This window comes from Salvelinus namaycush, chromosome 33 (genome assembly GCF_016432855.1).
Source record: "Salvelinus namaycush isolate Seneca chromosome 33, SaNama_1.0, whole genome shotgun sequence".
Lineage (NCBI taxonomy): Eukaryota > Metazoa > Chordata > Actinopteri > Salmoniformes > Salmonidae > Salvelinus > Salvelinus namaycush.
The window spans coordinates 36,166,710-36,194,209 of record NC_052339.1 but is presented as its reverse complement, the minus strand read 5'-3'; the positions used below and the strand labels follow the sequence as shown (position 1 = coordinate 36,194,209).

At 45.7% G+C, this 27,500-nt stretch overlaps 1 protein-coding gene across 2 annotated transcripts in view; it reads left to right on the top strand.

The window, feature by feature from the left end:
• Positions 1 to 27,500, top strand: part of plod2 (procollagen-lysine, 2-oxoglutarate 5-dioxygenase 2) — a 150,181-nt gene that overhangs the window by 71,267 nt on the left and 51,414 nt on the right. For both annotated transcript variants that reach the window (XM_038972867.1, XM_038972868.1), the window contains exons 5-8: positions 7,166 to 7,278; positions 15,433 to 15,496; positions 19,949 to 20,046; positions 25,459 to 25,560. In XM_038972867.1, the coding sequence (XP_038828795.1) occupies positions 7,166 to 7,278; positions 15,433 to 15,496; positions 19,949 to 20,046; positions 25,459 to 25,560 (377 nt within the window). The remainder of the gene's footprint in view (positions 1 to 7,165; positions 7,279 to 15,432; positions 15,497 to 19,948; positions 20,047 to 25,458; positions 25,561 to 27,500) is intronic.

Sequence of the window (27,500 nt, the reverse complement as noted above, 5' to 3'; positions counted from 1 at the left end):
ACTCTTTGTAGAGCTGGCCGTCCGGGCAAACAGAGCAATCGGGGGAGAAGGGCCTTGGTCAGGGAGGTGAACAAGAACCCGATGGTCACTCTGACAGAGCTCTAGAGTTCCTCTGTGGAGATGGGAGAACCAGCCAGAAGGACAACCATCACTGCAGCACTCCACCAATCAGGTGTTTATGGTAGAGTGGTCAGACGGAAGCCACTCCTCAGTAAAAGGCACATTACAGCCTGCTTGAAGTTTGCCAAAATCACCTAAAGGACTCTCAGATCATCAGAAACAAGATTCTCTGGTCTGATGAAACCAAGATGGAACTCTTTGGCCTGAATGCCAAGCGTCATGTCTGGAGGAAACCAGGCACCATCCCTACGGTGAAGCCTGGTGGTGGCAGCATCATGCTGTGGGGATGTTTTTCAGTGGCAGGGACTGGGAGACTAGTTAGGACAGAGGGAAAGATGAATGGAGCAAAGTACAGAGAGATCCTTGATGAAAACCTGCTCCAGAGCGCTCAGGACCCCAGACTGGGGCGAAGGTTCACCTCCAGAAGGACAACGACCCTAAGCACACAGCCAAGACAATGCAAAGGTGGCTTCGGAAAAAGTCTCTGAATTTCCTTAAGTGGCCGAGCCAGAGGCAGGACTTGAACCCGATTGAACATTTCTGGAGAGACCTGCAAATACCTGTTCAGTAACGCTCCCCATCCAACCTGACAGAGCTTGAGAGGATCTGCAGAGAAGAATGGGAGAAACTCCCCAAATACAGGTGTGCCAAGCTTCTAGCGTCATACCCAAGAAGACTCGAGGCTGTAATCGCTCCCGAACGTGTTTCAACAAAGACTCAAGGTCTGAATACTTATGTCAATTTGATATTTCCGTTTTTTATTTTTAATACATTTGCAAACATCTTTAAAAACCTGTTTTTGATTTTGTCATTATGGGGTGTGTAGATTGATGAGAAAAAAAATACATAATCAATTTTAGAATAAGGCTGTAACGTAACAAAATCTGGAAAAAAGTCAAAGGGTCTGAATACTTTCCGGGGACTACTTCGCCATGACATCAGCTCCGTGATCAGAGATTTCTATTGGAGACGTCGGTTCTTTAGTCCAATTAAAATGGGTTTTTCTGCTGGGGCATTATGGGAGATGAATTTACAATGCATTTGGAAACTTGCAGTCGACTGCAATCAGAACTTCATGACCTTTTAATCACATGCAGTTGAAATGTAGAAGCAAGTCTGACAATTTTATCCCCAGAATGGAACACACTTTGTCACCGACTTGGCAAAAGTGACCCGCTCGACTGCGCCCTGTCACACTGTTGGGGAATCATGGGAGATGGAGTTTGAACACTGTCACACTGCTGGGGAATCATGGGAGATGGAGTCTGAACACTGTCACACTGCTGGGGTATCATGGGAGATGGAGTTTACTGATTTGGATACTTTGGTGATCCTACACCTGTTTATGTGCTTAGCAGGTTTATGCTGGACTCATGATGCAGGGATCAAGAAGTCTAGCTAGGGTCAAGGTCTTGTACACGTGTGGCTCTCTCTCTCTCTCTCTCTCTCTCTCTGGGGAGAGTGTAAATTAGAGAGCCATTTAATTTAGAAAAATAACAAAAATAACTCCAAGGTCATTCCTCTACAGCCCAGAGATTAGGAGAACTCATAGGTGATTCCTCTACCCCCCCAGAGTTTAGAAATCCCCCCCCCCCCCCAGAGTTTAGAATTCCCTCTAACCCTCAGAGTATAGAAATCCCCCCCCCCCCCTCCCCCCCAGAGTTTAGAATTCCCTCTAACCCCCAGAGTTTAGAATTCCCTCTAACCCCCAGAGTTTAGAATTCCCTCTAACCCCCAGAGTTTAGAATTCCCTCTAACCCTCAGAGTTTAGAATTCCCTCTAACCTTCAGAGTTTAGAATTCCCTCTAACCTTCAGAGTTTAGAATTCCCTCTAACCCTCAGAGTTTAGAATTCCCTCTAACCTTCAGATTTTAGAATTCCCTCTAACCTTCAGAGTTTAGAATTCCCTCTAAACTTCAGAGTTTAGAATTCCCTCTAACCCTCAGAGTTTAGAATTCCCTCTAACCCTCAGAGTTTAGAATTCCCTCTAACCCTCAGAGTTTAGAATTCCCTCTAACCCTCAGAGTTTAGAATTCCCTCTAACCCTCAGAGTTTAGAATTCCCTCTAACCCTCAGAGTTTAGAATTCCCTCTAACCCTCAGAGTTTAGAATTCCCTCTAACCCTCAGAGTTTAGAATTCCCTCTAACCCCCAGAGTTTAGAATTCCCTCTAACACTCAGAGTTTAGAATTCCCTCTAACCTTCAGATTTTAGAATTCCCTCTAACCCTCAGAGTATAGAACTCCCTCTAACCCTCAGAGTATAGAAATCCCCCCCCCCCCCGAGTTTAGAATTCCCTCTACAGCTTCTACAACCCAGAGTTTAGAGTACCTCAGATAACTCGTAGGTGATTTCCCTACAACCCAGAGTTTAGAGTACTAAAAAGATGGATGAGTCAGGACAGGAGAGGGGTGAGGTTAGAGTCAGGAGAGAGGTGAGGTTAGAGTCAGGAGAGGGGTGAGGTTAGAGTCAGGAGAGGGGTGAGGTTAGAGTCAGGAGAGGGGTGAGGCTAGAGTCAGGACAGGAGAGGAGAGGGGTGAGGTTAGAGTCAGGAGAGGAGAGGGGTGAGAGGGATGATTTCCCTACAACCCAGAGTTTAGAGTACCTCAGAGAACTCGTAGGTCATCCCTCTATAGCCCAGAGTTTAGAGTACCTCAGATAACTCGTAGGTGATTCCCCTACATCCCAGAGTTTAGGAGAACTCATAGGTCATCCCTCTACAGCCCAGAGATTAGAATCCTTCTACAGCCCAGAGTTTAGAGGACCTCAGAGAACTCACAGATCAAGAATGAGGTCAGTTCTTTGAACTATAGCACTTGACGTGACTCTAACTTAGTCACCGCTCCTGAAAGACACTGCTCTTCTGTGTCAATACTGATTGCATCGAGGAAGAACAACACACACAGGCTGTGTGCTCATGTAGAGAGAATAAAAACTATAGACAGTGTGTTTTCTCTGTAAACTTCACGACGGGCACTGGGACGGTCACCAAGGTCTTTCCTGCCTGGAGGACAATAGGTCATTCTGATGATTCGGGTTGAACTGCAGATCTTCTGCGTCTCATTCATCACCTCCATAGACCGACCAAGGGGACAATCCTGCTGACTTACCCCGTACATTCAGAACTGTGTTACGATGATCGCTGTGTGGTGTGGAAACATCCTACTGCTATTTTTATTTAGAGAACGTTTGATTATTGTTGTTTTCCTGTAGTCCCCTCTCAGCCTGGCCTCTATAAAGCCTGTCGTTTATAGCAGCTTCTCCACTCCCCTGGTGCATGGCTGTCTTTAAGTTGACTTGTGTATTTGTCTTGGTCCCCCGTGAGCCGTACTCTGCATCAAATTACAGGTTGTGTTTGTGTCTCTGAGGGCAGGCTTCCGGACCACATCACCCAGGGGCCTAACTAACAGGGACAGGTCCTGCTGTCTGTCTCGGTTCTATTTTGTTTGGACCTGGTCTGGAGTGTCACAGAGAGGTGAAACCTTGGTTTGTTAGGGGAATGGTGTATGACAGGAGAGGGGTGAATTTAGAGTCAGTCAGAACTGGAAAGGGGTGAGGTTAGAGTCAGAGCAGGAGAGGGGTGAGGTTAGAGTCAGGACAGGAGAGGGGTCAGGTTGAGTCAGGACAGGAGAGGGATGAGGTTGAGTCAGGACAAGAGAGGGGTCAGGTTGAGTCAGGACAAGAGAGGGATGAGGTTGAGTCAGGACAAGAGAGGGGTCAGGTTGAGTCAGGACAAGAGAGGGGTCAGGTTGGAGTCAGGACAGGAGAGGGGTGAGGTTGAGTCAGGACATGAGAGGGGTGTTTAGAGTAAGGACCATCATTTTCACCAGGTTTTTTTAGTTCATTACTTGGTTCCCTAGTAGATGTGGTCATGTGGCTTTATACACTACATGACCAAAAGTATGTGGACACCTGCTCGTCGAACATCTCATTCCAAAATCATGGGCATTAATATGGACTTGGTCCCCATATTGCTGCTATAACAGCCTCCACTCTTCTGGGAAGGCTTTCCACTAGATGTTGGAACATTGCTGCTATAACAGCCTCCACTCTTCTGGGAAGGCTTTCCACTAGATGTTGGAACATTGCTGCTATAACAGCCTCCACTCTTCTGGGAAGGCTTTCCACTAGATGATGGAACATTGCTGCTATAACAGCCTCCACTCTTCTGGGAAGGCTTTCCACTAGATGATGGGACATTGCTGCTATAACAGCCTCCACTCTTCTGGGAAGGCTTTCCACTAGATGATGGGACATTGCTGCGGGGACTTGCTTCACAAGAACATTAGTGAAGTCGGGCACTGATGTTGGGCGACTTAGGCCTGGCTCACAGTCGTCGTTCCTATTCATCTCAAAGATGTTTGATGGGGTTGAGGTCAGGGCTCTGTGCAGGCCAGTCAAGTTCTTCCACACCGATCTCGACAAACCATCTCGGCGGCGAGCTTTACACCACTCCAGCCGACACTTGGCATTGTGCATGGTGCTCTTAGGCTTGTGTGTGGCTGTTCGGCCATGGAAAACCCATTTCATGAAGCTCCACGCAAACAGTTCTGGTTGCTTCCAGGGGCAGTATAGTACTCGGTAGTGAGTCTTTCAACCGAGGACAGACGATTTCTACGTGCTACTCTCTTCAGCACTCTGCGGCCCCGTTCTGTGAGCTTGTGTGGCCTACCACTTAGCAGCTGAGCCGTTGTTGCTCCTAGACGTTTCCACTTCACAATAACAGCACTTACAGTTGACCTGGTGCAGCTCTAGCAGGGCAGAAATGTTAAGAACTGACTAGTTGGAAAGGTGGCATCCTATGACGGTGCCACGGTGAAAGTCACTGAGCTCTTCAGTAAGGCCATTCTACTGCCAATGTTTGTCTCTGGAGATTGCATGGCTGTGTGCTCGATTTTATACATGGGTGTGGCTGAAATAGCCGAATCCACTCATTTGAAGGGGTGTCCACATACTTTTGTTTATATAGCTTATTTGATGAAGTGGTTTTATGTGGCTACCCATATGAAAAATGTGTGCAGTCTGCATGCTTTTGGATAAAATATTTTACTTCTGAATGATATGTGGAATGCTGTGAAAAAGTATTTGACCCTTTCAAATGTACTCTACTTTGGCATATTTTGTTGATCAGTCTCTCACATCTCTGCGGAGGAATTCTGGCCCATTCTTCCATGCAGAATTGCTTTAACTCGGCAGCATTTGTGGGTTTTCAAGCATGAACTGCTCGTTTCAAGTCCTGCCACATCTCGACTGGCGTTTTGGTCTGGACTATGCCATTCCAAAACGTCAAATGTTTTGCTTTATGCCCATTTTCATGTATACTTGATTGTGTGTTGTGGATCGTTGTCTTGCTACATGACAGATTCTGGAGAAAAATAAATGCATCATCTATATAATTGATGGACGAGACACTACATTGACAGTCGGCTAACTGGTTAAAGGTTAAAAGGGTCACACAAAGTCTGCTAGGAATGGCGATTCCTGTAAATACTCTGTTAGGTCCTGATCTAACACTGTAATAGGTGCAACAGTGATGTGTAGGTGTCATGGTAGGGTTTGTGGAGTCATAGACTCTCCCCCCCCCCCCCCCCCCCCAAAAAGATGCTGCTATCGAGGATTGGTAAAGCTCTCTATAATCAGATGCCGTACTGTATTGCTTTCATCACTCTCTTTAGCACACAGTTTGAAGCTAAAGCTATATCCGCATTGAACCACACTGTGTGACATCACCAGTCTTCATCTATATACACTGCTCAAAAAAATAAAGGGAACACTTAAACAACACAATGTAACTCCAAGTCAATCACACTTCTGTGAAATCAAACTGTCCACTTAGGAAGCAACACTGATTGACAATAAATTTCACATGCTGTTGTGCAAATGGAATAGACAAAAGGTGGAAATTATAGGCAATTAGCAAGACACCCCCAAAAAAGGAGTGATTCTGCAGGTGGTGATCACAAACCACTTCTCAGTTCCTATGCTTCCTGGCTGATGTTTTGGTCACTTTTGAATGCTGGCGGTGCTCTCACTCTAGTGGTAGCATGAGACGGAGTCTACAACCCACACAAGTGGCTCAGGTAGTGCAGTTCATCCAGGATGGCACATCAATGCGAGCTGTGGCAAAAAGATTTGCTGTGTCTGTCAGCGTAGTGTCCAGAGCATGGAGGCGCTACCAGGAGACAGGCCAGTACATCAGGAGACGTGGAGGAGGCCGTAGGAGGGCAACAACCCAGCAGCAGGACCGCTACCTCCGCCTTTGTGCAAGGAGGTGCACTGCCAGCGCCCTGCAAAATGACCTCCAGCAGGCCACAAATGTGCATGTGTCTGCTCAAACGGTCAGAAACAGACTCCATGAGGGTGGTATGAGGGCCCGACGTCCACAGGTGGGGGTCACCCACAATCCCCCCATACTACATCACAATCCCCCCATACTACATCACAATCACCCACAATCCCCCCATACTACAGCACAATCACCCACAATCCCCCCATACTACAGCATAATCACCCACAATCCCCCATACTACATCACAATCACCCACAATCCCCCCATACTACAGCACAATCACCCACAATCCCCCCATACTACAGCACAATCACCCACAATCCCCCCATACTACAGCATAATCACCCACAATCCCCCCATACTACAGCACAATCACCCACAATCCCCCCATACTACAGCACAATCACCCACAACCCCCCCATACTACAGCACAATCACCCACAATCCCCCCATACTACAGCACAATCACCCACAATCCCCCCATACTACAGCACAATCACCCACAATCCCCCCATACTACAGCACAATCACCCACAACCCCCCCATACTACAGCACAATCACCCACAATCCCCCCATACTACAGCACAATCACCCACAATCCCCCCATACTACAGCACAATCACCCGCAGTTCATCCCATACCACAACATAATCACCCACAGTACACCTCATACTACAGCACAATCACCCCATACTTTGTGTTATAGGACCCAATTGTTTAACTCAATCTGGTTTGAACTCTGTTTTGAACCCTTAGGCATCATCGGCTACGCCCCGTATGTGAACAAGATCGTAGAGCAGTGGAACCTTCACGAGAACGATGACGACCAACTGTTCTACACCAAAATATACCTGGACCCTCAGCAGAGGGTGAGTGATGGTCCTGTGTGGCTCTAGCAACGCTGGGGGTCGTAAACTAAACTGTTTTCACTCACGGTACTGTAATTCATATGCTAAAACTATTTTTTTCTATTATACTTGGGACTTTTCTATAGGGTAAATGCTCAGGAATGTGCTTCAGTATATACATTATTGCGGTTCCTACGGTTGTTGTGGTGACTGTGTATTACCGCCACGCCAGTCGACATAAGTCATGACCGCAGTAAAATTACACGTGACCGTTGAGGTCATGTTTAATCTCCTCTTATGCATTCTGGACATGAGTTGCTAGTACCCAACTCGCTAACGACCATCAGGTCCTAATGACCTGGTACTCAGGGCTCTATTGTTTCTCCATCAGGTCCTAATGACCTGGTACTCAGGGCTCTATTGTTTCTCCATCAGGTCTCAATGGACTGGTACTCAGGGCTCTATTGTCCCTCCATCAGGTCCTAATGGCCTGGTACTCAGGGCTCTATTGTTTCTCCATCAGGTCTCAATGGACTGGTACTCAGGGCTCTATTGTCCCTCCATCAGGTCCTAATGGCCTGGTACTCAGGGCTATATTGTCCCTCCATCAGGTCCTAATGGCCTGGTACTCAGGGCTCTACTGTCCCTCCATCAGGTCCTAATGGCCTGGTACTCAGGGCTCTATTGTCCCTCCATCAGGTCCTAATGGTCTGGTACTCAGGGCTCTATTGTCCCTCCATCAGGTCCTAATGGCCTGGTACTCAGGGCTCTATTGTCCCTCCATCAGGTCTTATTGGCCTGGTAGTCAGAGCTCTATTGTCCCTCCATCAGGTCCTAATGGCCTGGTACTCAGGGCTCCAATGTCCCTCCATCAGGTCCTAATGGCCTGGTACTCAGGGCTCTATTGTCCTTCCATCAGGACCTAATGGTCTGGTACTCAGGGCTCTATTGTCCCTCCATCAGGTCTCTAGTGGCCTGGTACTCAGGGCTCTACTGTCCCTCCATCAGGTCCTAATGGCCTGGTACTCAGGGCTCTATTGTCCCTCCATCAGGTCTCTAATGGCCTGGTACTCAGGGCTCTATTGTTCCTACATCAGGACCTAATGACCTGGTATTCAGGACTATATTGTTCCTCCATCAGGTCTCTAATGGCCTGGTACTCAGGGCTCTATTGTTCCTACATCAGGTCCTAATGACCTGGTATTCAGGACTATATTGTTCCTCCATCAGGTCTCTAATGGCCTGGTACTCAGGGCTCTATTGTTCCTCCATCAGGTCTCTAATGGCCTCGTACTTAGGGCTCTATTGTTCCTCCATCAGGTCTCTAATGGACTGGTACTCAGGGCTCTATTGTTCCTCCATAAGGTCCTAATGACCTGGTACTCAGGGCTCTATTGTCCCTCCATCAGGTCCTAATAGCCTGGTACTCAGGGCTCTACTTCATCAGGTCCTAATGGCCTGGTACTCAGGACTATATTGTTCCTCCATCAGATCCTAATGACCTGGTACTCAGGGCTCTATTGTCCCTCCATCAGGTCCTAATAGCCTGGTACTCAGGGCTCTACTTCATCAGGTCCTAATGACCTGGTACTCAGGGCTCTATTGTCCCTCCATCAGGTCCTAATGGCCTGGTATTCAGGGCTCTATTGTCCCTCCATCAGGTCCTAATGGCCTGGTACTCAGGGCTCTATTGTCCCTCCATCAGGTCCTATTGGCCTGGTACTCAGAGCTCTATTGTCCCTCCATCAGGTCCTATTGGCCTGGTACTCAGAGCTCTATTGTCCCTCCATCAGGTCCTAATGGCCTGGTACTCAGGGCTCTATTGTCCCTCCATCAGGTCCTATTGGCCTGGTACTCAGGGCTCTATTGTCCCTCCATCAGGTCCTTATGGCCTGGTACTCAGGGCTCTACTGTCCTTCTAACCACTCTGACGGCAATGCAAATGCAATCTAAAATCACATCAAACACCTTTCATGAAAGCAGTATCGTGCTTTTAAAACTCACTTCACTGTGATAAACAATTTGAAGTAAGAAGTTTAACAACAGGTTGAAACAGAGTGGAGAACACGGTTGTTTTAATGTTGTTTCAAAGCTTAACACAACGAAACGGACAGCGCTTTCAAAGGCGATGATTCATTCACAACACCCATATGCATGTTGGAGCGAAGGCTTATGAGCCCAAGCCAAAAATAAACTGACTTAAAATGATGATTGTTCCGTTTTTACAATACATAGTCTACTGCATATTACGCACGGCAGAGAAACATAAAACTAAACTGATTTAATTTGAGTAATCACCTTTGACTATGGATATATCATTATGCATACTGGATGGACTGGTTAACTTATGCTACGCTCCACGATGTCTATCCATGAGTCTGGGGGAGGACGTATAGCCCCAGGCCATGCTTTTGGTTCATTGATTGTGCAGGGTGGCGTACTGTTAGCTAACAATTATAGTGAATTTGTATTTGTACTTGTACTCTCTCTCTTTTATTCCGTTCTCGAGCACTCAGAGGGGCTGTCAACAGTTTAGTGAAATATGTTTTGTTATTAAAAGATGTTACTATCAATGTTCCTGAACGTAATTGACTTGGTTTCCCACTGGTTAGCTGCAGGAACAAGGTTGAAGAGCCCATGGCATACAGTTTGGACAGAAAATCACCTGTCTGGCAATGAGAGCCTCTCAAACAGTGGTTGATGTGTGGAGGGAAATAAGTCCTGTTATATTTATTTCTCAGCTGCTCATATTAATCACAGCTCCGCTATGATATCTAAGTAGCCTACCAGGCATTATTGAAAAACGGACCGGTGTTTGCACCTTTAATGAAAATCACTTTCCGGGTTTTAAAACCATAGAAATGGAAAACAACAAAACGATGTTTAAACTAGTCTGAAGAGAATGGAAATTCACATGAGCACCACAATGCCTATTCCACCCATGCTCTACCAAGGTTTTCACATGAGCACCACAATGCCTATTCCACCCATGCTCTACCAAGGTTTTCACATGAGCACCACAATGCCTATTCCACCCATGCTCTACCAAGGTTTTCACATGAGCACCACAATGCCTATTCCACCCATGCTCTACCAAGGTTTTCACATGAGCACCACAATGCCTATTCCACCCATGCTCTACCAAGGTTTTCACATGAGCACCACAATGCCTATTCCACCCATGCTCTACCAAGGTTTTCACATGAGCACCACAATGCCTATTCCACCCATGCTCTACCAAGGTTTTCACATGAGCACCACAATGCCTATTCCACCCATGCTCTACCAAGGTTTTCCAGCTACTATGGTAGCTACTGTATGTTGGTCAATTGTACTTCAAACAATGTACAGTTGAAGTCGGAAGTTTACATACGCCTTAGCCAAATACATTTAAACTCCGTTTTTCACAATTCCTGACATTTAATCCTAGTAAAAAGTCCCTGTCTTAGGTCAGTTAGGATCACCACTTTATTTTAAGAATGTGAAATAACAGAATAATAGTAGAGAGAATGATTTATTTCAGCTTTTATTTCTTTCATCACATTCCCAGTGGGTCAGAAGTTTACATACACTCTGTTAGTATTTGGTAGCATTGCCTGTAAATTGTTTAACTTGGGTCAAACGTTTCGGGTAGCCTTCCACAAGCTTCCCACAATAAGTTGGGTGAATTTTGGCCCATTCCTCCTGACAGAGCTTGTGTAACTGAGTCAGGTTTGTAGGCCTCCTTGCTCGCACACGCTTTTTCAGTTCTGCTCACACATTTTCTATAGGATTGAGGTCACGGCTTTGTGACAGACGCTCCAATACCTTGACTTTGTTGTCCTTAAGCCATTTTGCCACAACTTTGGAAGTATGCTTGGGGTCATTGTCCATTTGGAAGACCCATTTGCGACCAAGCTTTAACTTCCTGACTGATGTCTTGAGATGTTGCTTCAATATATCCACATAATTTTCCTGCCTCATGGTGCCATCTATTTTGTGAAGTGCACCAGTCCCTCCTGCAGCAAAGCACCTCCACAACATGATGCTGCCACCCCCGTGCTTCATGGTTCGGATGGTGTTCTTCGGCTTGCAAGCTTCCCCCTTTTTCCTTCAAACACAACAATGGTCATTATAGCCAAAGAGTTACATTTTTGTTTCATCAGACCAGAGGACATTTCTCCAAAAAGTACGATCTTTGTCCCCATGTGCAGTTGCAAACCGTAGTCTGGCTTTTTTATGGCGGTTTTGGAGTAGTGGCTTCTTCCTTGCTGAGCGGCCTTTCAGGTTATGGCAATATAGGGTTTGTTCCAGCATCTTCACAAGGTTCATTGCTGTTGTTCTGGGATTGATTTGCACTATTCGCACCAAAGTACGTTCATCTCTAGGAGACAGAAAGCGTCTCCTTCCTGAGCGGTATGGCGGCTGCGTGGTCCCATGGTGTTTATACTTGTATATATATATATATATATATATATATATACATATATTAGGCTTGTTTGTAATTTGTAAATGTGCTTCAGAATCTAAAATGCAAAAATAAATGAAAATACTTTAAAGGGAAATTTCAAAAATGTTCAACTTCATATTCATCATCAACATAAGTATTGGGACAGTGACACATTTTTGGTTGTTTTGGCTCTATTTTGGTTTTCTGATTTGAAATGGTACAATGACCACAGGTGAACCGTTTAGAAATGACAGCACTTCTTGTATATATTCGCCCCGTTTTAGGGACCAAATGTATTGGGACAAATTCACTTATGTGTATCAAAGTAGTAAAAGATTATTTATATTTGGTCTCATATTCATAGCACGCAACGACTACATGCCATGGCGTACTTCTATGTTTTGTAGTAAAAATATAGAGGAAGATACAGTGTAGAATTTATTTACTTATTTGGATTTCATGTAATGGATACATTAATTACGTAATGGACATACACAAAATAGTCCAAATTGGTGAAGTGAAAAAAAATAAAAATAAAATAAATTAAACTGAAAAGTGGTGATCGCAAATGTATTCACCCCCTTTGCTATGAGGCCCCCTAAATAAAATATGGTGCAAACAAATACCTTCATAAGTCACATAATTTGTTAAATGAAGTCCAACTGTTTGCAATCTAAGTTTCACATGATCTGTCTCATGATCTCAGTATATATACACTTGTTCTGAAAGGCCCCAGAGTCTGCAACACCACTAAGCAAGGGGCACCACCAAGCAAGCGGCACCATGAAGACCAAGGAGCTGTCCAAACAGGTCAGGGACAAAGTTGTGGAGAAGTACAGATCAGGGTTGGGTTATAAAAAATATCAGAAACTGTGAACATCCCACGGAGCACCATTAAAACCATTATTCAAAAATGTAAAGAATATGGCACAACAACAAACCTGCCAGGAGAGGGCTTCTCACCAAAACTCACAGACCAGGCAAGGAGAGCATTAATCAGAGAGGCAACAAAGAGACCAAAGATAACCCTGAAGGAGCTGCAAAGCTCCACAGCGGAGATTGGAGTATCTGTCCATAGGACCACTTTAAGCCTTTACTCCACAGAGCTGGGCTTTACGGAAAAGTGGCCAGAAAAAAGCCGTTGCTTAAAGAAAAAAATAAGCAAACACGTTTGGTGTTTGCCAAAAGGCATGTGGGAGACTCCCCAAACATATGGAAGAAGGTACTTTGGTCAGATGAGACTAAGATTTAGCTTTTTGGCCATCAAGGAAAACGCTATGTCTGGTGCAAACCCGACACCTCTCATCACCCCGAGAATAGCATCCCCACAGTGAAGCCTGGTGGAGGCAGCTTCATGCTGTGGGGATGTTTTTCATTGGCAGGGACTGGGAAGCTGGTCATAATTGAAGGAATGATGGATGGTGCTAAATACAGGGAAATTCTTGACGGAAACCTGTTTCAGTCTTCCGGAGATTTGAGACTGGGACGGAGGTTCACCTTCCAGCAGGACAATGACCTTAAGCATGCTGCTAAAGCAACACTCAAGTGGTTTAAGGGGAAACATTTAAATGTCTTGTAATGGCCTAGTCAAAGCCCAGACCTCAATCCAATTGAGAATCTGTGGTATGACTTAAAGATTGCTGTACACCAGCGGAACCCATCCAACTTGAAGGAGCTGGAGCAGTTTTTCCTTGAAGAATGGGCAACAATCCCAATGGCTAGATGTGCCAAGCTTATAGAGACATACCCCAAGAGACTTGCAGCTGTAATTGCTGCAAAAGGTGGCTCTACAAAGTATTGACTTTGGGGGGTGAATAGTTATGCACGCTCAAGTTCTGTCTTTTTGTCTTATTTCTTAATTGTTTCACAAAAAATATTTGCATCCTCAAAGTGGTAGGCATGTTGTGTAAATAAAATAATACAACCCCCCCAAAAATCAATTTTAATTACAGTTACCTCTAATGAGATAACATTAGATAAACTCTCTCAAATCTTTTTCAGCTAGTTGGCTGTAAATAATTCCACTGAAACGATGGGGAATAGTAGCCTGCTCGTCCTTATGCAACTTGCCTGCCAATGCACGCTTGTCCCAACCCACGTTTTGACAACTGAATGGGAACTTGCCTGCCTGCCCGCCCATTTGATTGACGTCAAATACATTTGATTGACAACTAAGAGATATGCTAACTGTGGATAACAAGTTCAGCATTGCTAGCTAGCAAAGCGATTCACATTTCTTGCTAGCTAACCAAATGACACCTGCATCTCTAGCTGGACCCACTCATAATCTATTGCAGTAGAGTTGCCAGCATAGGCTACTGATCTAATGGGCCTAAATGTTTATCCTTTGCGTGGTATTTTGTTGCAGGTTTTGTTTTTGGTTATTCATTGTCAAACTTTAAAAACCGAAGCCAGACTGCAACATTTTCGTAGCCTAGCAAGACTGTGGCATGCATCTTTACATTTTTTTGTATTTTATTTTATTTAACCTTTATTGGACTAGGCAAGCCAGTTCAGAACAAATTCATATTTACAATGAAGGTATACCAAAAGGCCTCCTGCGGGGAAAAATACATTCAATAAAAATATAGGACAAAACATAGAGACGTAAGACAACAACATAGCAAGGCAGCAACACATGACAACACAGCATGGCAGCAACGCCACATGACAACAACATGGCAGCAACACATGAAAACACAGCATGGTAGCAACGCCACATGACAACAGCATGGCAGCAACACAACATGGTCCAAACATTATTGGACACAGACAACAGCACAAAGGGCAAGAAGCTAAAGACAACAATGCATCACGTGAAGCAGCCACAACTGTCAGTAAGAGTGTCCATGATTGAGTCTTTGAATGTAGAGATGGAGATAAAACTGTCCAGTTTGAGTGTTTGTTGCAGCTCGTTCTAGGCGCTAGCTGCAGCGAACTGAAAAGACGAGTGATCCCCTCTGCTGCGCGCTGTAAACCGGACACACTGAAACAGCGCAACTGATGTTGAATTCACCTACACAAGCACATCAGGCTGTAATTTCATTAAAGTAGATGAATCAACTGTTGACTCATTTGAACTCGCTTGTGTCCTATTCGGCCCGCGGGGCCTTGTGTTTGACACGTGTGCTAGCCTGTTAGCCACGTTATGACTGACGTGTGATCATCGCCCCCTTGATCGTCTGATTGTATTGACATTTCCAGCCTTAGTTACAGTCGTCCATGTTCATAAAAATATTGAGTAATTGTAACTGAAACAGTTAATCACGAATGTGTTGAGGCAGCAAACAAGTTATGATTTATAACCTGATAGCAATATGTTTTAGGGACTGCCAAGAAATGTATTGGTGCATTGAAAGGCATCTATCTATTCTGCCAACTATGCCTTAGTGTACATCAAGGACTGTTGAGTCACACAGAAACAATTTTTTAAAACCTCCTTGATAAAGTTGGTTGTTGAAGCATGAACTGGAAATACGATATCTTGGACTGATATTAAGGAATGTGTTCAGTATATAGACATAGACATAGCGGGAGCCTTTACAGAGGGTAAGTGCTGTAAGTACTGTTTACAGAGGGTTAGACTCTCAGTTATCATGGTGTCATGATAGGGTTGTTATCCCATCACACGTCCTCATAAAATGCCTGAAAACACATCACATCCCAGAAGACAAACCAATTTAAAATAACCTGATGTTTTCACTTGTCATTTTTTATTTAAATGTTCTTTATGTTTTTTTTTTCAGGAGAGTTTGAACATGAGTTTGGACCACAAGTCTCAGATTTTCCAGAATTTAAACGGAGCAATCGGTGAGTTACCACAGCAAGCCTTTATTAGGGGAGAATGGGGTATGTTGTGCCGTCTTTTATGTTCAGCATCACTCCGTCAAGGGAAAAATGGTGTTCTTTCTAACAGTGATATCTACATATATTTCATGATGTTGTGTTATCCCTGGAAATAATCAGAATTCATTTAAACATAACAGTTTTGTTTCTTGGCACAACACACCCCGGGTATGGGGTACGTTTAGAATAGAGACCGGGTAAGTTGAGCCATCACTGGGTAAGTGGGTGATGGTGTCTTGTGATGGTGCTGGCAGGATAAAGTTTAATTCATGGAATGGGGGTGTGCTATATTGTATATCTTAAATGTATGCCTCCATTCTGATGTAGATCTCTCTGTTCAATATCACTTAACCTTCCATTTCTTGACCAGTTGTCTCGGACAGGGATGTTATCTTGATGTGCTAATTCATAGGCAAGTTATCTGCATTTGACGTTAGTAAGCTCATGAAACTGGTCTGCGAGATTTTTTGATATGTTTATCAAGCTCAGACTCCATGTCATCAGACCTTGTGTTCCTCTGCTGCTCTGTCACAGCCTCTCTTCACAAAGCGCCCTGTTTTACTTTTAGTTCATCCGCCTCTTCAGAGTCATTCAGTCTATTTCTTCATCCCTTGCTGCTGCTCCAATGGACTTCTTCTCTCACTTCCTTGGCTGTTCTCTGGAATCTCCAGGGAGGGCTAGACCCCAGCTTGTTTTACGTTTGTATACGCGGGGCATGATGATGTCTGCCCCGAGGCCGTTTGCTCAACTTACGATGATGTCTGCTCTGTACCAATACATATGCTCCATCTTGAGTTCATATACGTGACACATTGCAACATGCATATCATATCATGCATAAAACTGACAGAATGTAATCATCATTTGTATGGGGTACGTTGGCCATTGGCTCAACTTACCCCGTGGCCATTGGCTCAACTTACCCCGTGGCCATTGGCTCAACTTACCCCGTGGCCATGGGCTCAACTTACCCCATGGCCATTGGCTCAACTTACCCCGTGGCCATTGGTTCAACTTACTCCATGGCTATTGGCTCAACTTACCCCATGGCCATTGGTTCAACTTACTCCATGGCCATTGGTTCAACTTACTCCATGGCCATTGGTTCAACTTACTCCATGGCCATTGGCTCAACTTACTCCATGGCCATTGGCTCAATTTACCCCAAGGCCATTGGCTCCACTTACCCCATGGCCATTGGCTCCACTTACCCCAAGGCCATTGGCTCCACTTACCCCATGGCCATTGGCTCCACTTACCCCAAGGCCATCGGCTCAACTTACCCCAATTTATTTGTCACATACACATGGTTAGCAGATGTTAGTGATGTCTGTTTAACAGTCTGATGCCCTTGAGATAGAAGCTGTTTTTCAGTCTATTAGCCCACACAGCTACAAGGATGACCTGTCATGGTTTACAACCTCCTATTGTAGGTTATGATTTACAAAATATGTGACTTTGGTAAAAAACAAGCATGATAAATCCTTTTTCACAATACATTCAGAAAGTATTCAGGTGCCGTGACTTTTTCCACATTTTGTTAAATTAAAGCCTTATTTTGAAATTGATTAAATGTATATTTATTTCTGATCAATCTACACACAATACCCCATAATGACAAGGTGAAATCAGTTTAATTGTTTTTATTTTAGCAAATAAATAAAAGAAATACCTTATTTACATAAGTATTCAGACCCTTTGCTATGACACTCGAAATGGAGCTCAGGTGCTTCCTGTTTCCATTGATCATCCTTGAGATATTTCTACAACTTGATTGGAGTCCACCTGTGGTAAATTCAATTGATTGGACATGTTTTGGAAAGGCACACACCTGTCTATAGAAGGTCCCACCGTTGACAGTGCATGTCAGAGCAAAAACCAAGCCATGAGGTCGAAAGAATTGTCCGTAGAGCTCCGAGACAGGATTGTGTAGAGCCATAGATCTTGGGAAGGGTACCAACACATTTCTGCACCATTGAAGGTCCCCAAGAACACAGTGGCCTCCATCATTCTTAAATGGAAGAAGTTTGGAACCACCAAGACTCTTCCTAGAGCTGGCTGCCCTGCGAATGTCACTCTGACAGAGATCCAGAGTTTCTCTGTGGAGATTGGAGAACCTTCCAGAAGGACAACCGTCCCTGCAGCACTCCACCAATCAGGCCTTTATGGTAGAGTGGCCAGATGGAAGCCACTCCTCAGTAAAAGGCACATGACAGCCCGCTTGGAGTTTGCCAAAAGGCACCTAAAAGGACTCTCAGATCATGAACTCTTTGTCCTGAATGCCAAGCATCACATATCTGGAGGGAACCTGGCACCATCCCTACAGTGAATCATGGTGGTGGCAGAGTCATGCTGTGGCAATGTTTTTTCAGCGGCAGGGACTTGGAGACTAGTCAAAATTGAGCGAAAGATGAACAGATCGAAGTACAGAGAGATCCTTGATAAAAACCTGCTTTCAAGTGCTAAGGACCTCAGCCTGGGGCAAAGTTTCACCTTCCAACAGGACAACGACCCTAAGCACACAGCCAAAAAAAATGTAGGAATGGCTTCGGGACAAGTCTCTTAATGTTCTTGAGTGGCCCAGCCAGAGCCTGGACTTGAACCTGATCGAACATCTCTGGAGAGACCTGAAAATAGCTGTGCAGCAACACACCCCATCCAACCTGACAGAGCTTGAGAGGATCTGCAGAGAAGAATGGGATGAACTCCCCAAATGCATATGTACCAAGTTTGTAGCGTCATACCCAAGAAGACTCGAGGCTGTAATCGCTGCCAAAGGTGTATTTTTTTTATTTTTATAAAATTGCAAAAATGTATATAAACGTTTTTTGCTTTGTCATTTGGGGTATTGTGATGTCATTATGGGGTATTGTGATGTCATTATGGGGTATTGTGATGTCATTATGGGGTATTGTGATGTCATTATGGGGTATTGTGATGTCATTATGGGGTATTGTGATGTCATTATGGGGTATTGTGTGTAGATTGATGAGGGGGAAAAACTATTTAATCCATTTTAGAATAAGGAGGTAACAACAAAATGCGTATTAAGTCAAGGGGTCTGAATACTTTCCGAATGCACTCATTTGGCTTGGTGAAAATCAGTTTTTTGGACCTAACTAGCTTACAACTTTTTCCATGTGGTTTTCTCCTTCACAGACTTCATGAAACGATGACCTCTTCCTAAATATTTGGTCAAATTATACATGTTGTGTGTGGTTTCCTAGAAACAATGGTTGGCTCAACTACCACTTTGGCTCGTTTTACCCCTCTATGCCCAGAGTCTCAGTGTCTTATCTCCAGCTGATGAAACGTTTTACCCCTCTATCCCCAGAGTCTCAGTGTCTTATCTCCAGCTGATGAAACGTTTTACCCCTCTATCCCCAGAGTCTCGGTGTCTTATCTCCAGCTGATGAAACGTTTTACCCCTCTATCCCCTGAGTCTCGGTGTCTTATCTCCAGCTGATGAAACGTTTTACCCCTCTATCCCCTGAGTCTCAGTGTCTTATCTCCAGCTGATGAAACGTTTTACCCCTCTATCCCCAGAGTCTCGGTGTCTTATCTCCAGCTGATGAAACGTTTTACCCCTCTATCCCCTGAGTCTCAGTGTCTTATCTCCAGCTGATGAAACGTTTTACCCCTCTATCCCCAGAGTCCCTTATCTCCAGCTGATGAAACGTTTTAACCCTCTATCCCCTGAGTCTCGGTGTCTTATCTCCAGCTGATTAAACGTTTTACCCCTCTATCCCCAGATTCTCAGTGTCTTATCTCCAGCTGATGAAACGTTTTACCCCTCTATCCACAGAGTCTCAGTGTCTTATCTCCAGCTGATGAAACGTTTTACCCCTCTATCCCCTGAGTCTCGGTGTCTTATCTCCAGCTGATGAAACGTTTTACCCCTCTATCCCCAGAGTCTCGGTGTCTTATCTCCAGCTGATGAAACGTTTTACCCCTCTATCCCCAGATTCTCAGTGTCTTATCTCCAGCTGATGAAACGTTTTACCTCGCTATCCCCAGATTCTCAGTGTCTTATCTCCAGCTGATGAAACGTTTTACCCCTCTATCCCCTAAACCGCTTCCCGGAGTCTCAGTGTCTTATCTCCAGCTGATGAAAATAAAACTCAGGAAAAGTATTTATAGATTTTGGAATTGTACCAATCTGTAAAAACAACTTTTATCATTTTCACGACCTTATTCACAGAGAGAGACTACATTTAATAGACAGCCACTGAGTTCTGTTTTTGCCTGTGACTGTTTATTTTGCCAAAGAGCCAAAGAGCCAGACAGAATCCAGACAGAGCCTTGTGACAGCCAGATAAATAAAGGGTTGGGATTATGTTTAGATACGGTACGGCCCGGCCCGGCCCCAGTAGCATAATACACCCTGCTCTTCTGTTCTCCTGTCTCCCCCTAAAGACGAAGTTCATCTGAAGTTTGGAACGGAGAGAGTACGAGTCAGAAACACCGTGTACGACACACTGCCAGTGGTCGTCCATGGAAACGCCAACACCAAAGTGAGTAAGACATTATTAATGTTTGAACATGCTGGAATCGTAAACGGTAAAATCCACTGTCCAGGTGTCTGAGTACAGATCCATGACCCCCAGTTCAGAAACATTTATGATCACTGTTTCTGGAGAAAACAAAACCAGCCTTGTTGAATTATGTCAGTGTTTCACATTGCTTTATTTGAGTTAGAATGATAAGATGCCCCCCCCCCCCCCCCCTGCCTGGAAGGCTGGTGGTCAGGCCAACTTTCTGAGGTTCCTGTCCAATAGCTGTGCTGAAACATCTCTAGAGGGATTCTGCAGGATTCTACGTTGGAGGAATGGTTGGGACTCTTTAGAATCTGTCTGGGGGAACTTCACTGGAATCCAGCCAACATTTGGTGTCACTCCCTCCTCATCTCTCCCTCCCTCACTCCCTTCTCTTACTACATCCCTCTCCCTCCCTCACTCCCTTCTCTCACTACATCCCTCTTGATCACACCCCCCCCCCCTCCCTCCCTCCATCCAACCCTCCCTCTCTCTCTCTCCCTCCACCCCTCTCTGCAATTTAACCTCTCCCTCCCTCATCCATCTCTCCCTCCGTACATCCCCCTTCTCTCTCCCTCTCTCCGTCCATCCCCCCTTCTCCCTCCCTCCCTCCCTCTGTCCATCCCCCCCTTCTCCCTCCCTCCCCCTCCCTCCCTCCGTCCATCCCCCCTTCTCCATCCCTCCCTCCGTCCATCCCCCCTTCTCCCTCCCTCCCTCCCTCCCTCCCTCCATCCATCCCCCCTACCTTCTCTCCCTCCCTCCCTCCCTCCCTCCCTCCATCCCTCCCTCCCTCCCTCCCTCCCTCCCTTCCTCCATCCATCCCCCCTTCTCCCTCCCTCCCTCCCTCCCTGCCTCCGTCCATCCCCCCTTCTCCCTCCCTCCCTCCGTCCATCCCCCCTTCTCCCCTTCTCCCTCCCTCCGTCCATCCCCCCTTCTCCCTCCCTCCCTCCGTCCATCCCCCCCTTCTCCCTCCCTCCCTCCGTCCATCCCCCCTTCTCCCTCCCTCCCTCCCTCCCTCCGTCCATCCCCCCTTCTCCCCCCTCCCTCCGTCCATCCCCCCTTCTCCCTCCCTCCATCCATCCCCCCTACCCTCTCTCCCTCCCTCCCTCCATCCATCCCCCCCTTCTCCCTCCCTCACTCCGTCCATCCCCCCCTTCTCCCTCCCTCCCTCCCTCCGTCCATCCCCCCTTCTCCCTCCCTCCCTCCGTCCATGCCCCCCTTCTCCCTCCCTCCCTCCGTCCATCTCCCTCCCTCCCTCCCTCCGTCCATCCCCCCCATCTCCCTCCCTCCCTCCGTCAATCCCCCCCTTCTCCCTCCCTCCCTCCGTCCATCCCCCCCTTCTCCCTCCCTCCCTCCCTCCCTCCCTCCCTCCCTCCCTCCCTCCCTCCCTCCCTCCCTCCCTCCGTCCATCCCCCCCTTCTCCCTCCCTCACTCTGTCCATCCCCCCCTCCCTCCCTCCCTCCCTCCGTCCATCCCCCCCTCCCTCCCTCCGTCCATCCCCCCTTCTCCCTCCCTCCCTCCGTCCATCCCCCCCTTCTCCCTCCCTCCCTCCGTCCATCTCCCTCCCTCCCTCCGTTCATCCCCCCCTTCTCCCTCCCTCCGTCCATCCCCCCCTTCTCCCTCCCTCCCTCCGTCCATCCCCCCCTTCTCCCTCCCTCCCTCCGTCCATCCCCCCCTTCTCCTTCCCTCCCTCCGTCCATCCCCCTTCTCCCTCCCTCCGTACCAGTACTATAACACTGGGTCAGTGAGTCCATAGCAGGATGTCTGGTAAATTCAGAAGTCATTCTCCTGGGAGACTCTTCTATACCTCTAGTCTTTCCTCACAGCTGACAGTAATCATTCTCCTGGGGCTGCACCGAGTCTGGAACCGGCATAACCCAGAACATCTTCTACCCCCAAGCTATAAGACTGCTAAATAGTCTGCGTAGCTATTGGTTAACTATTTACCTATATGCATTGACTCTTTTTGCACTAATTCTTTAGACTCATCACTTAATCCTACCTATGTAGATATCTACCTCAATTACCTTGTTCCCCTGCACATTGACTCTCTATTGGTACGGCCTGATGAAGTGCATGCCAGCCTGGGCAGAAGTGTCATCATACAGAACCTTATAAATGTACCAGCAGCCGTGACGAACGGAGAGGTGCGGCAGGTAGCCTAGTGGTTAGAGCGTTGGACTTGTAACTGAAAGGTTGCAAGATCAAAAGGTTGCAAGATCGAATCACCGAGTTGACAAGGTAAAAATCTGTCGTTCTGCCCCTGAAAAAGGCAGTTAACCCACTGTTCCTAGGACGTCATTGTAAATAAGAATTTGTTCTTAACAGACTTGCCTAGTTAAATAAAGGTCAAATAAAATAAAAAAGTAGCTTTTGAGAACAGTGAGTTATTAAGGTCTGGTTAATGGCCTGGTTAATGGCCTGGTTAATGGCCTGGTTAATGGCCTGGTTAATGGCCTGGTTAATGGCCTGGTTAATGGTCAGGTTAATGGCCTGGTTAATGGCCTGGTTAATGGCCTGGTTAATGGCCTGGTTAATGGCCTGGTTAATGGCCTGGTTAATGGCCTGGTTAATGGCCTGGTTAATGGCCTGGTTAATGGCCTGGTTAATGGCCTGGTTAATGGTCAGGTTAATGGCCTGGTTAATGGCCTGGTTAATGGCCTGGTTAATGGCCTGGTTAATGGCCTGGTTAATGGTCAGGTTAATGGTCTGGTTAATGGCCTGGTTAATGGTCAGGTTAATGGCCTGGTTAATGGCCTGGTTAATGGCCTGGTTAATGGCCTGGTTAATGGCCTGGTTAATGGCCTGGTTAATGGTCAGGTTAATGGCCTGGTTAATGGTCTGGTTAATGGCCTGGTTAATGGTCAGGTTAATGGCCTGGTTAATGGCCTGGTTAATGGCCTGGTTAATGGTCAGGTTAATGGCCTGGTTAATGGTCAGGTTAATGGCCTGGTTAATGGCCTGGTTAATGGCCTGGTTAATGGCCTGGTTAATGGCCTGGTTAATGGCCTGGTTAATGGTCAGGTTAATGGCCTGGTTAATGGTCAGGTTAATGGCCTGGTTAATGGCCTGGTTAATGGCCTGGTTAATGGCCTGGTTAATGGCCTGGTTAATGGCCTGGTTAATGGCCTGGTTAATGGCCTGGTTAATGGTCAGGTTAATGGCCTGGTTAATGGTCAGGTTAATGGCCTGGTTAATGGCCTGGTTAATGGCCTGGTTAATGGCCTGGTTAATGGCCTGGTTAATGGCCTGGTTAATGGCCTGGTTAATGGCCTGGTTAATGGCCTGGTTAATGGCCTGGTTAATGGCCTGGTTAATGGCCTGGTTAATGGCCTGGTTAATGGCCTGGTTAATGGCCTGGATAATGGCCTGGTTAATGGCCTGGTTAATGGCCTGGTTAATGGCCTGGTTAATGGCCTGTCTTAAACGACCTGTCAAAAAGTTAACGGCAGGATTAACACAACAGTTTATCTGGGTTGAAATAAAGTCTAGTTTAGTTGCATCTGAAAGACATCTGTTGTGTGGTTGTTGTCGTCAGACGAGTTAGAGCGGAGAATCCCTGGCTTACAATGATTAGAAACACACGCTCGTACACACACACACACACACACACACACACACACACACACACACACACACACACACACACACACACACACACACACACACACACACACACAGAGTTCACCTCCAACAGTTCTATTATGTACCATCTCCCAGATAATCTGTTGTTTAGCCAAGACATGGATCCCAACACTAGTGCTGTCGTCAAAGTGCTCCCACGTGTGTGTGTGTGTGTGTTTTGCTATGGGGATATCTATGATTGTATGATGATGAATTGCACTCTGGGGTTCAAACTGATGTCAGATAGACACTAGTGAGTAGGCAGAATAATACACTCCCTTTAGGAAGGGTATATTTAAGGCTATATTCCTCCTCTTCTCTTCTCCTCTCCTTCTCTCCTCCTCTCCTTCTCTTCCCTCCTCTTATCCTCTCCTTCTCTTATCCTCTCCTGCTCTTATCCTCTCCTTCTCTTCCCTCCTTCTCTTATCCTCTCCTTCTCTTATCCCTCCTTCTCTTATCCTCTCCTTCTCTTCCCTCCTTCTCTTATCCTCTCCTTCTCTTCCCTCCTTCTCTTATCCTCTCTTCCCTCCTTCTCTTATCCTCTCCTTCTCTTCCCCCTCCTTCTCTTATCCTCTCCAACCAATGTCATTGTAAATACAACCCATAATTATGTTAATTTATTTTTCCTTACGTTAGCTCCTATAGAACATGTTGAATACACTGAAGCTAAACCTGCCTTACTGCTAGTTATCTATCTATACAATATGACCTGCCTAGCTGCTAGTTATCTATCTATACAATATGACCTGCCTAGCTGCTAGTGATCTATCTATACAATATGACCTGCCTAGCTGCTAGTGATCTATCTATACAATATGACCTGCCTAGCTGCTAGTTATCTATCTATACAATATGACCTGCCTAGCTGCTAGTGATCTATCTATACAATATGACCTGCCTAGCTGCTAGTGATCTATCTATACAATATGACCTGCCTAGCTGCTAGTTATCTATCTATACAATATGACCTGCCTAGCTGCTAGTGATCTATCTATACAATATGACCTGCCTAGCTGCTAGTGATCTATCTATACAATATGAACTGCCTAGCTGCTAGTGATCTATCTATACAATATGACCTGCCTAGCTGCTCGTGATTGACTTCAGAAGGGAGAATAATTACTCCTCTCCTGTGACCTGTCTGTGACCTCTCAGTCCAGACGGACATTCCTGCAGACCTACGGTGCTCTGCTCAGAAGTAGTGTACTGTGTAGGGAATAGAGTGGCAGTTTGGATGCGACCTATTGAACATACTACCAAAGTAAATCACTAGTAAACACAGACTACCACCAAACACCCATGTGGAATATACTGTTCTCTTAATACTATATGAAACTTTGTTGCAAAGGACAAATCAACATAGCAGGAGAGGATAAAAGAAGGAGGGAAGAGAAGGAGAGGATAAGAGAAGAAGAGGATAAGAGAAGGAGGGAAGGGAAGGAGAGGATAAGAGAAGGAGAGGATAAGAGAAGGAGGGAAGAGAAGGAGATGATAAGAGAAGGAGAGGATAAGAGAAGGAGAGGGAAGAGAAGGAGAGGGAAGAGAAGGAGAGGATAAGAAAAGGAGAGGATAGCATGACAATGGGGGATAAGAGAAGGAGGGAAGAGAAGGAGGGGGAAGAGAAGGAGAGGATAAGAGAAGGAGGGAAGAGAAGGAGGGAAGAGAAGGAGGGAAGAGAAGGAGAGGATAAGAGAAGGAGAGGATAAGAGAACAGCATGACAATGGGGTTTGTTGTTGATTCATGATGTATTTGTTCTTTTCTTCCAGATGTATTTGAACTATCTAGGGAACTACATCCCCAACTCCTGGAACTATGAGAGAGGCTGCGGCGTCTGTGACCACAACATGGTGGATTTGTCTCAGCTTAAAGTGAGTGAACCACACAAATCCACATTTCCTCATTTCTCCTCCTCCTCTTCCTCTTCCTCTTCCTCCTCTTCCCTCTCCTCCTTCCTTCTCTTCCTCCTCTCCTTCTCTTCCCACTCCTACAAATATCATTATAAATACAACCTATATTTATGTTTATTTATTTTCCCTTTTGTACTTTAGCTATTTGCACTCTGTATATGCACATAATTTGAAATTTCTTTATTCTTTAGGAACTTCTGTGAGTGTAATGTTTACTGTCAATTTTGGTTTATTTTAATTTTGTTTATCTGTTTCACTTGCTTTGGCAATGTTAACATATGTTTCCCATGCCAATAAAGCCCTTAAATTGAATTGAATTGATATAAAGAGAGAGAGTGATGGAGATGTAGAGAGAGACACAGAGAGAGAGAGATACATATAGAGACCTAGAGGGAAAGAGAGAGAGATAGAGAGAGAGGTGTGATAAGCCAGATATCACATGCTTCTCTCTCTATCTATCAATCAAATGTATTGATAAAGCCCTTGTATTTATAAAGCAATGCAGATGTAGAAGCACGGGGGCTAGGAAAAACTCCCCAGAACGGCAGGAACCTGGCAAGAAACCTAGAGAGGAACCAGGCTATGAGGGGTGGCCAGTCCTCTTCTGGCTGTGCCGGGTGGAGATTATAACAGAACATGGCCATTAAGGCCAGATTGTTCTTCAAGATGTTCAAACGTTCATAGATCACCAGCAGGGTCAAATAATATTCCCTGAGGTTGTAGAGGGTGCAACAGGTCAGCACCTCAGGAGTAAATGCCAGTTGGCTTTTCATAGCCGATCATTCAGAGGTCGAGACAGCAGGTGCGGTGGAGAGGGAGGGTCGAAAACAGCAGGTCCGGGACAAGGTAGCACGTTTAGTGAACAGGTCAGGGTTCCCTAGCCGCAGGCAGAACAGTTGAAACTGGAGCAGCAGCATGATCAGGTGGTCTTTGGACGGCAGGACAGGAAAGAAAGAGATCTTCAGCTCCGTCATCTAACATTTTCTACTGCTTGTGTAACAGTTATCCTTCTGTCCCTCTCCTCCCCACCTACCTGGGCTCGAACCAGGGACCCTTTGCACACATTGCCAACAGTCACCCTCAAAGCATCGTTACCTTTCGCTCCACAAAAGCTGCGGCCCTTGCAGAGCAAGGGGAACAACTACTTCAAGGTCTCAGAGCGAGTGACGTCACCGATTGAAACGCTATTAGCGCGGACCCCGCTAACTAGCTAGCCATTTCACACCGGTTACACTTGAGGCTCCTGTTCCTCTTTATATAATATTATCTCAACAGTATTGTGGAGCGCCTGTTCCTCTTTATATAATATTATCGCAACAGTATTGTGGAGCGCCTGTTCCTCTTTATATAATATTATCTCAACAGTATTGTGGAGCGCCTGTTCCTCTTTATATAATATTATCGCAACAGTATTGTGGAGCGCCTGTTCCTCTTTATATAATATTATCTCAACAGTATTGTGGAGCGCCTGTTCCTCTTTATATAATATTATCTCAACAGTATTGTGGAGCGCCTGTTCCTCTTTATATAATATTATCTCAACAGTATTGTGGAGCGCCTGTTCCTCTTATAGAATATTATCTCAACAGTATTGTGGAGCGCCTGTTCCTCTTTATATAATATTATCTCAACAGTATTGTGGAGCGCCTGTTCCTCTTATAGAATATTATCTCAACAGTATTGTGGAGCGCCTGTTCCTCTTTATATAATATTATCGCAACAGTATTGTGGAGCGCCTGTTCCTCTTTATATAATATTATCTCAACAGTATTGTGGAGCGCCTGTTCCTCTTTATATAATATTATCTCAACAGTATTGTGGAGCGCCTGTTCCTCTTTATAGAATATTATCGCAACAGTATTGTGGAGCGCCTGTTCCTCTTTATATAATATTATCTCAAC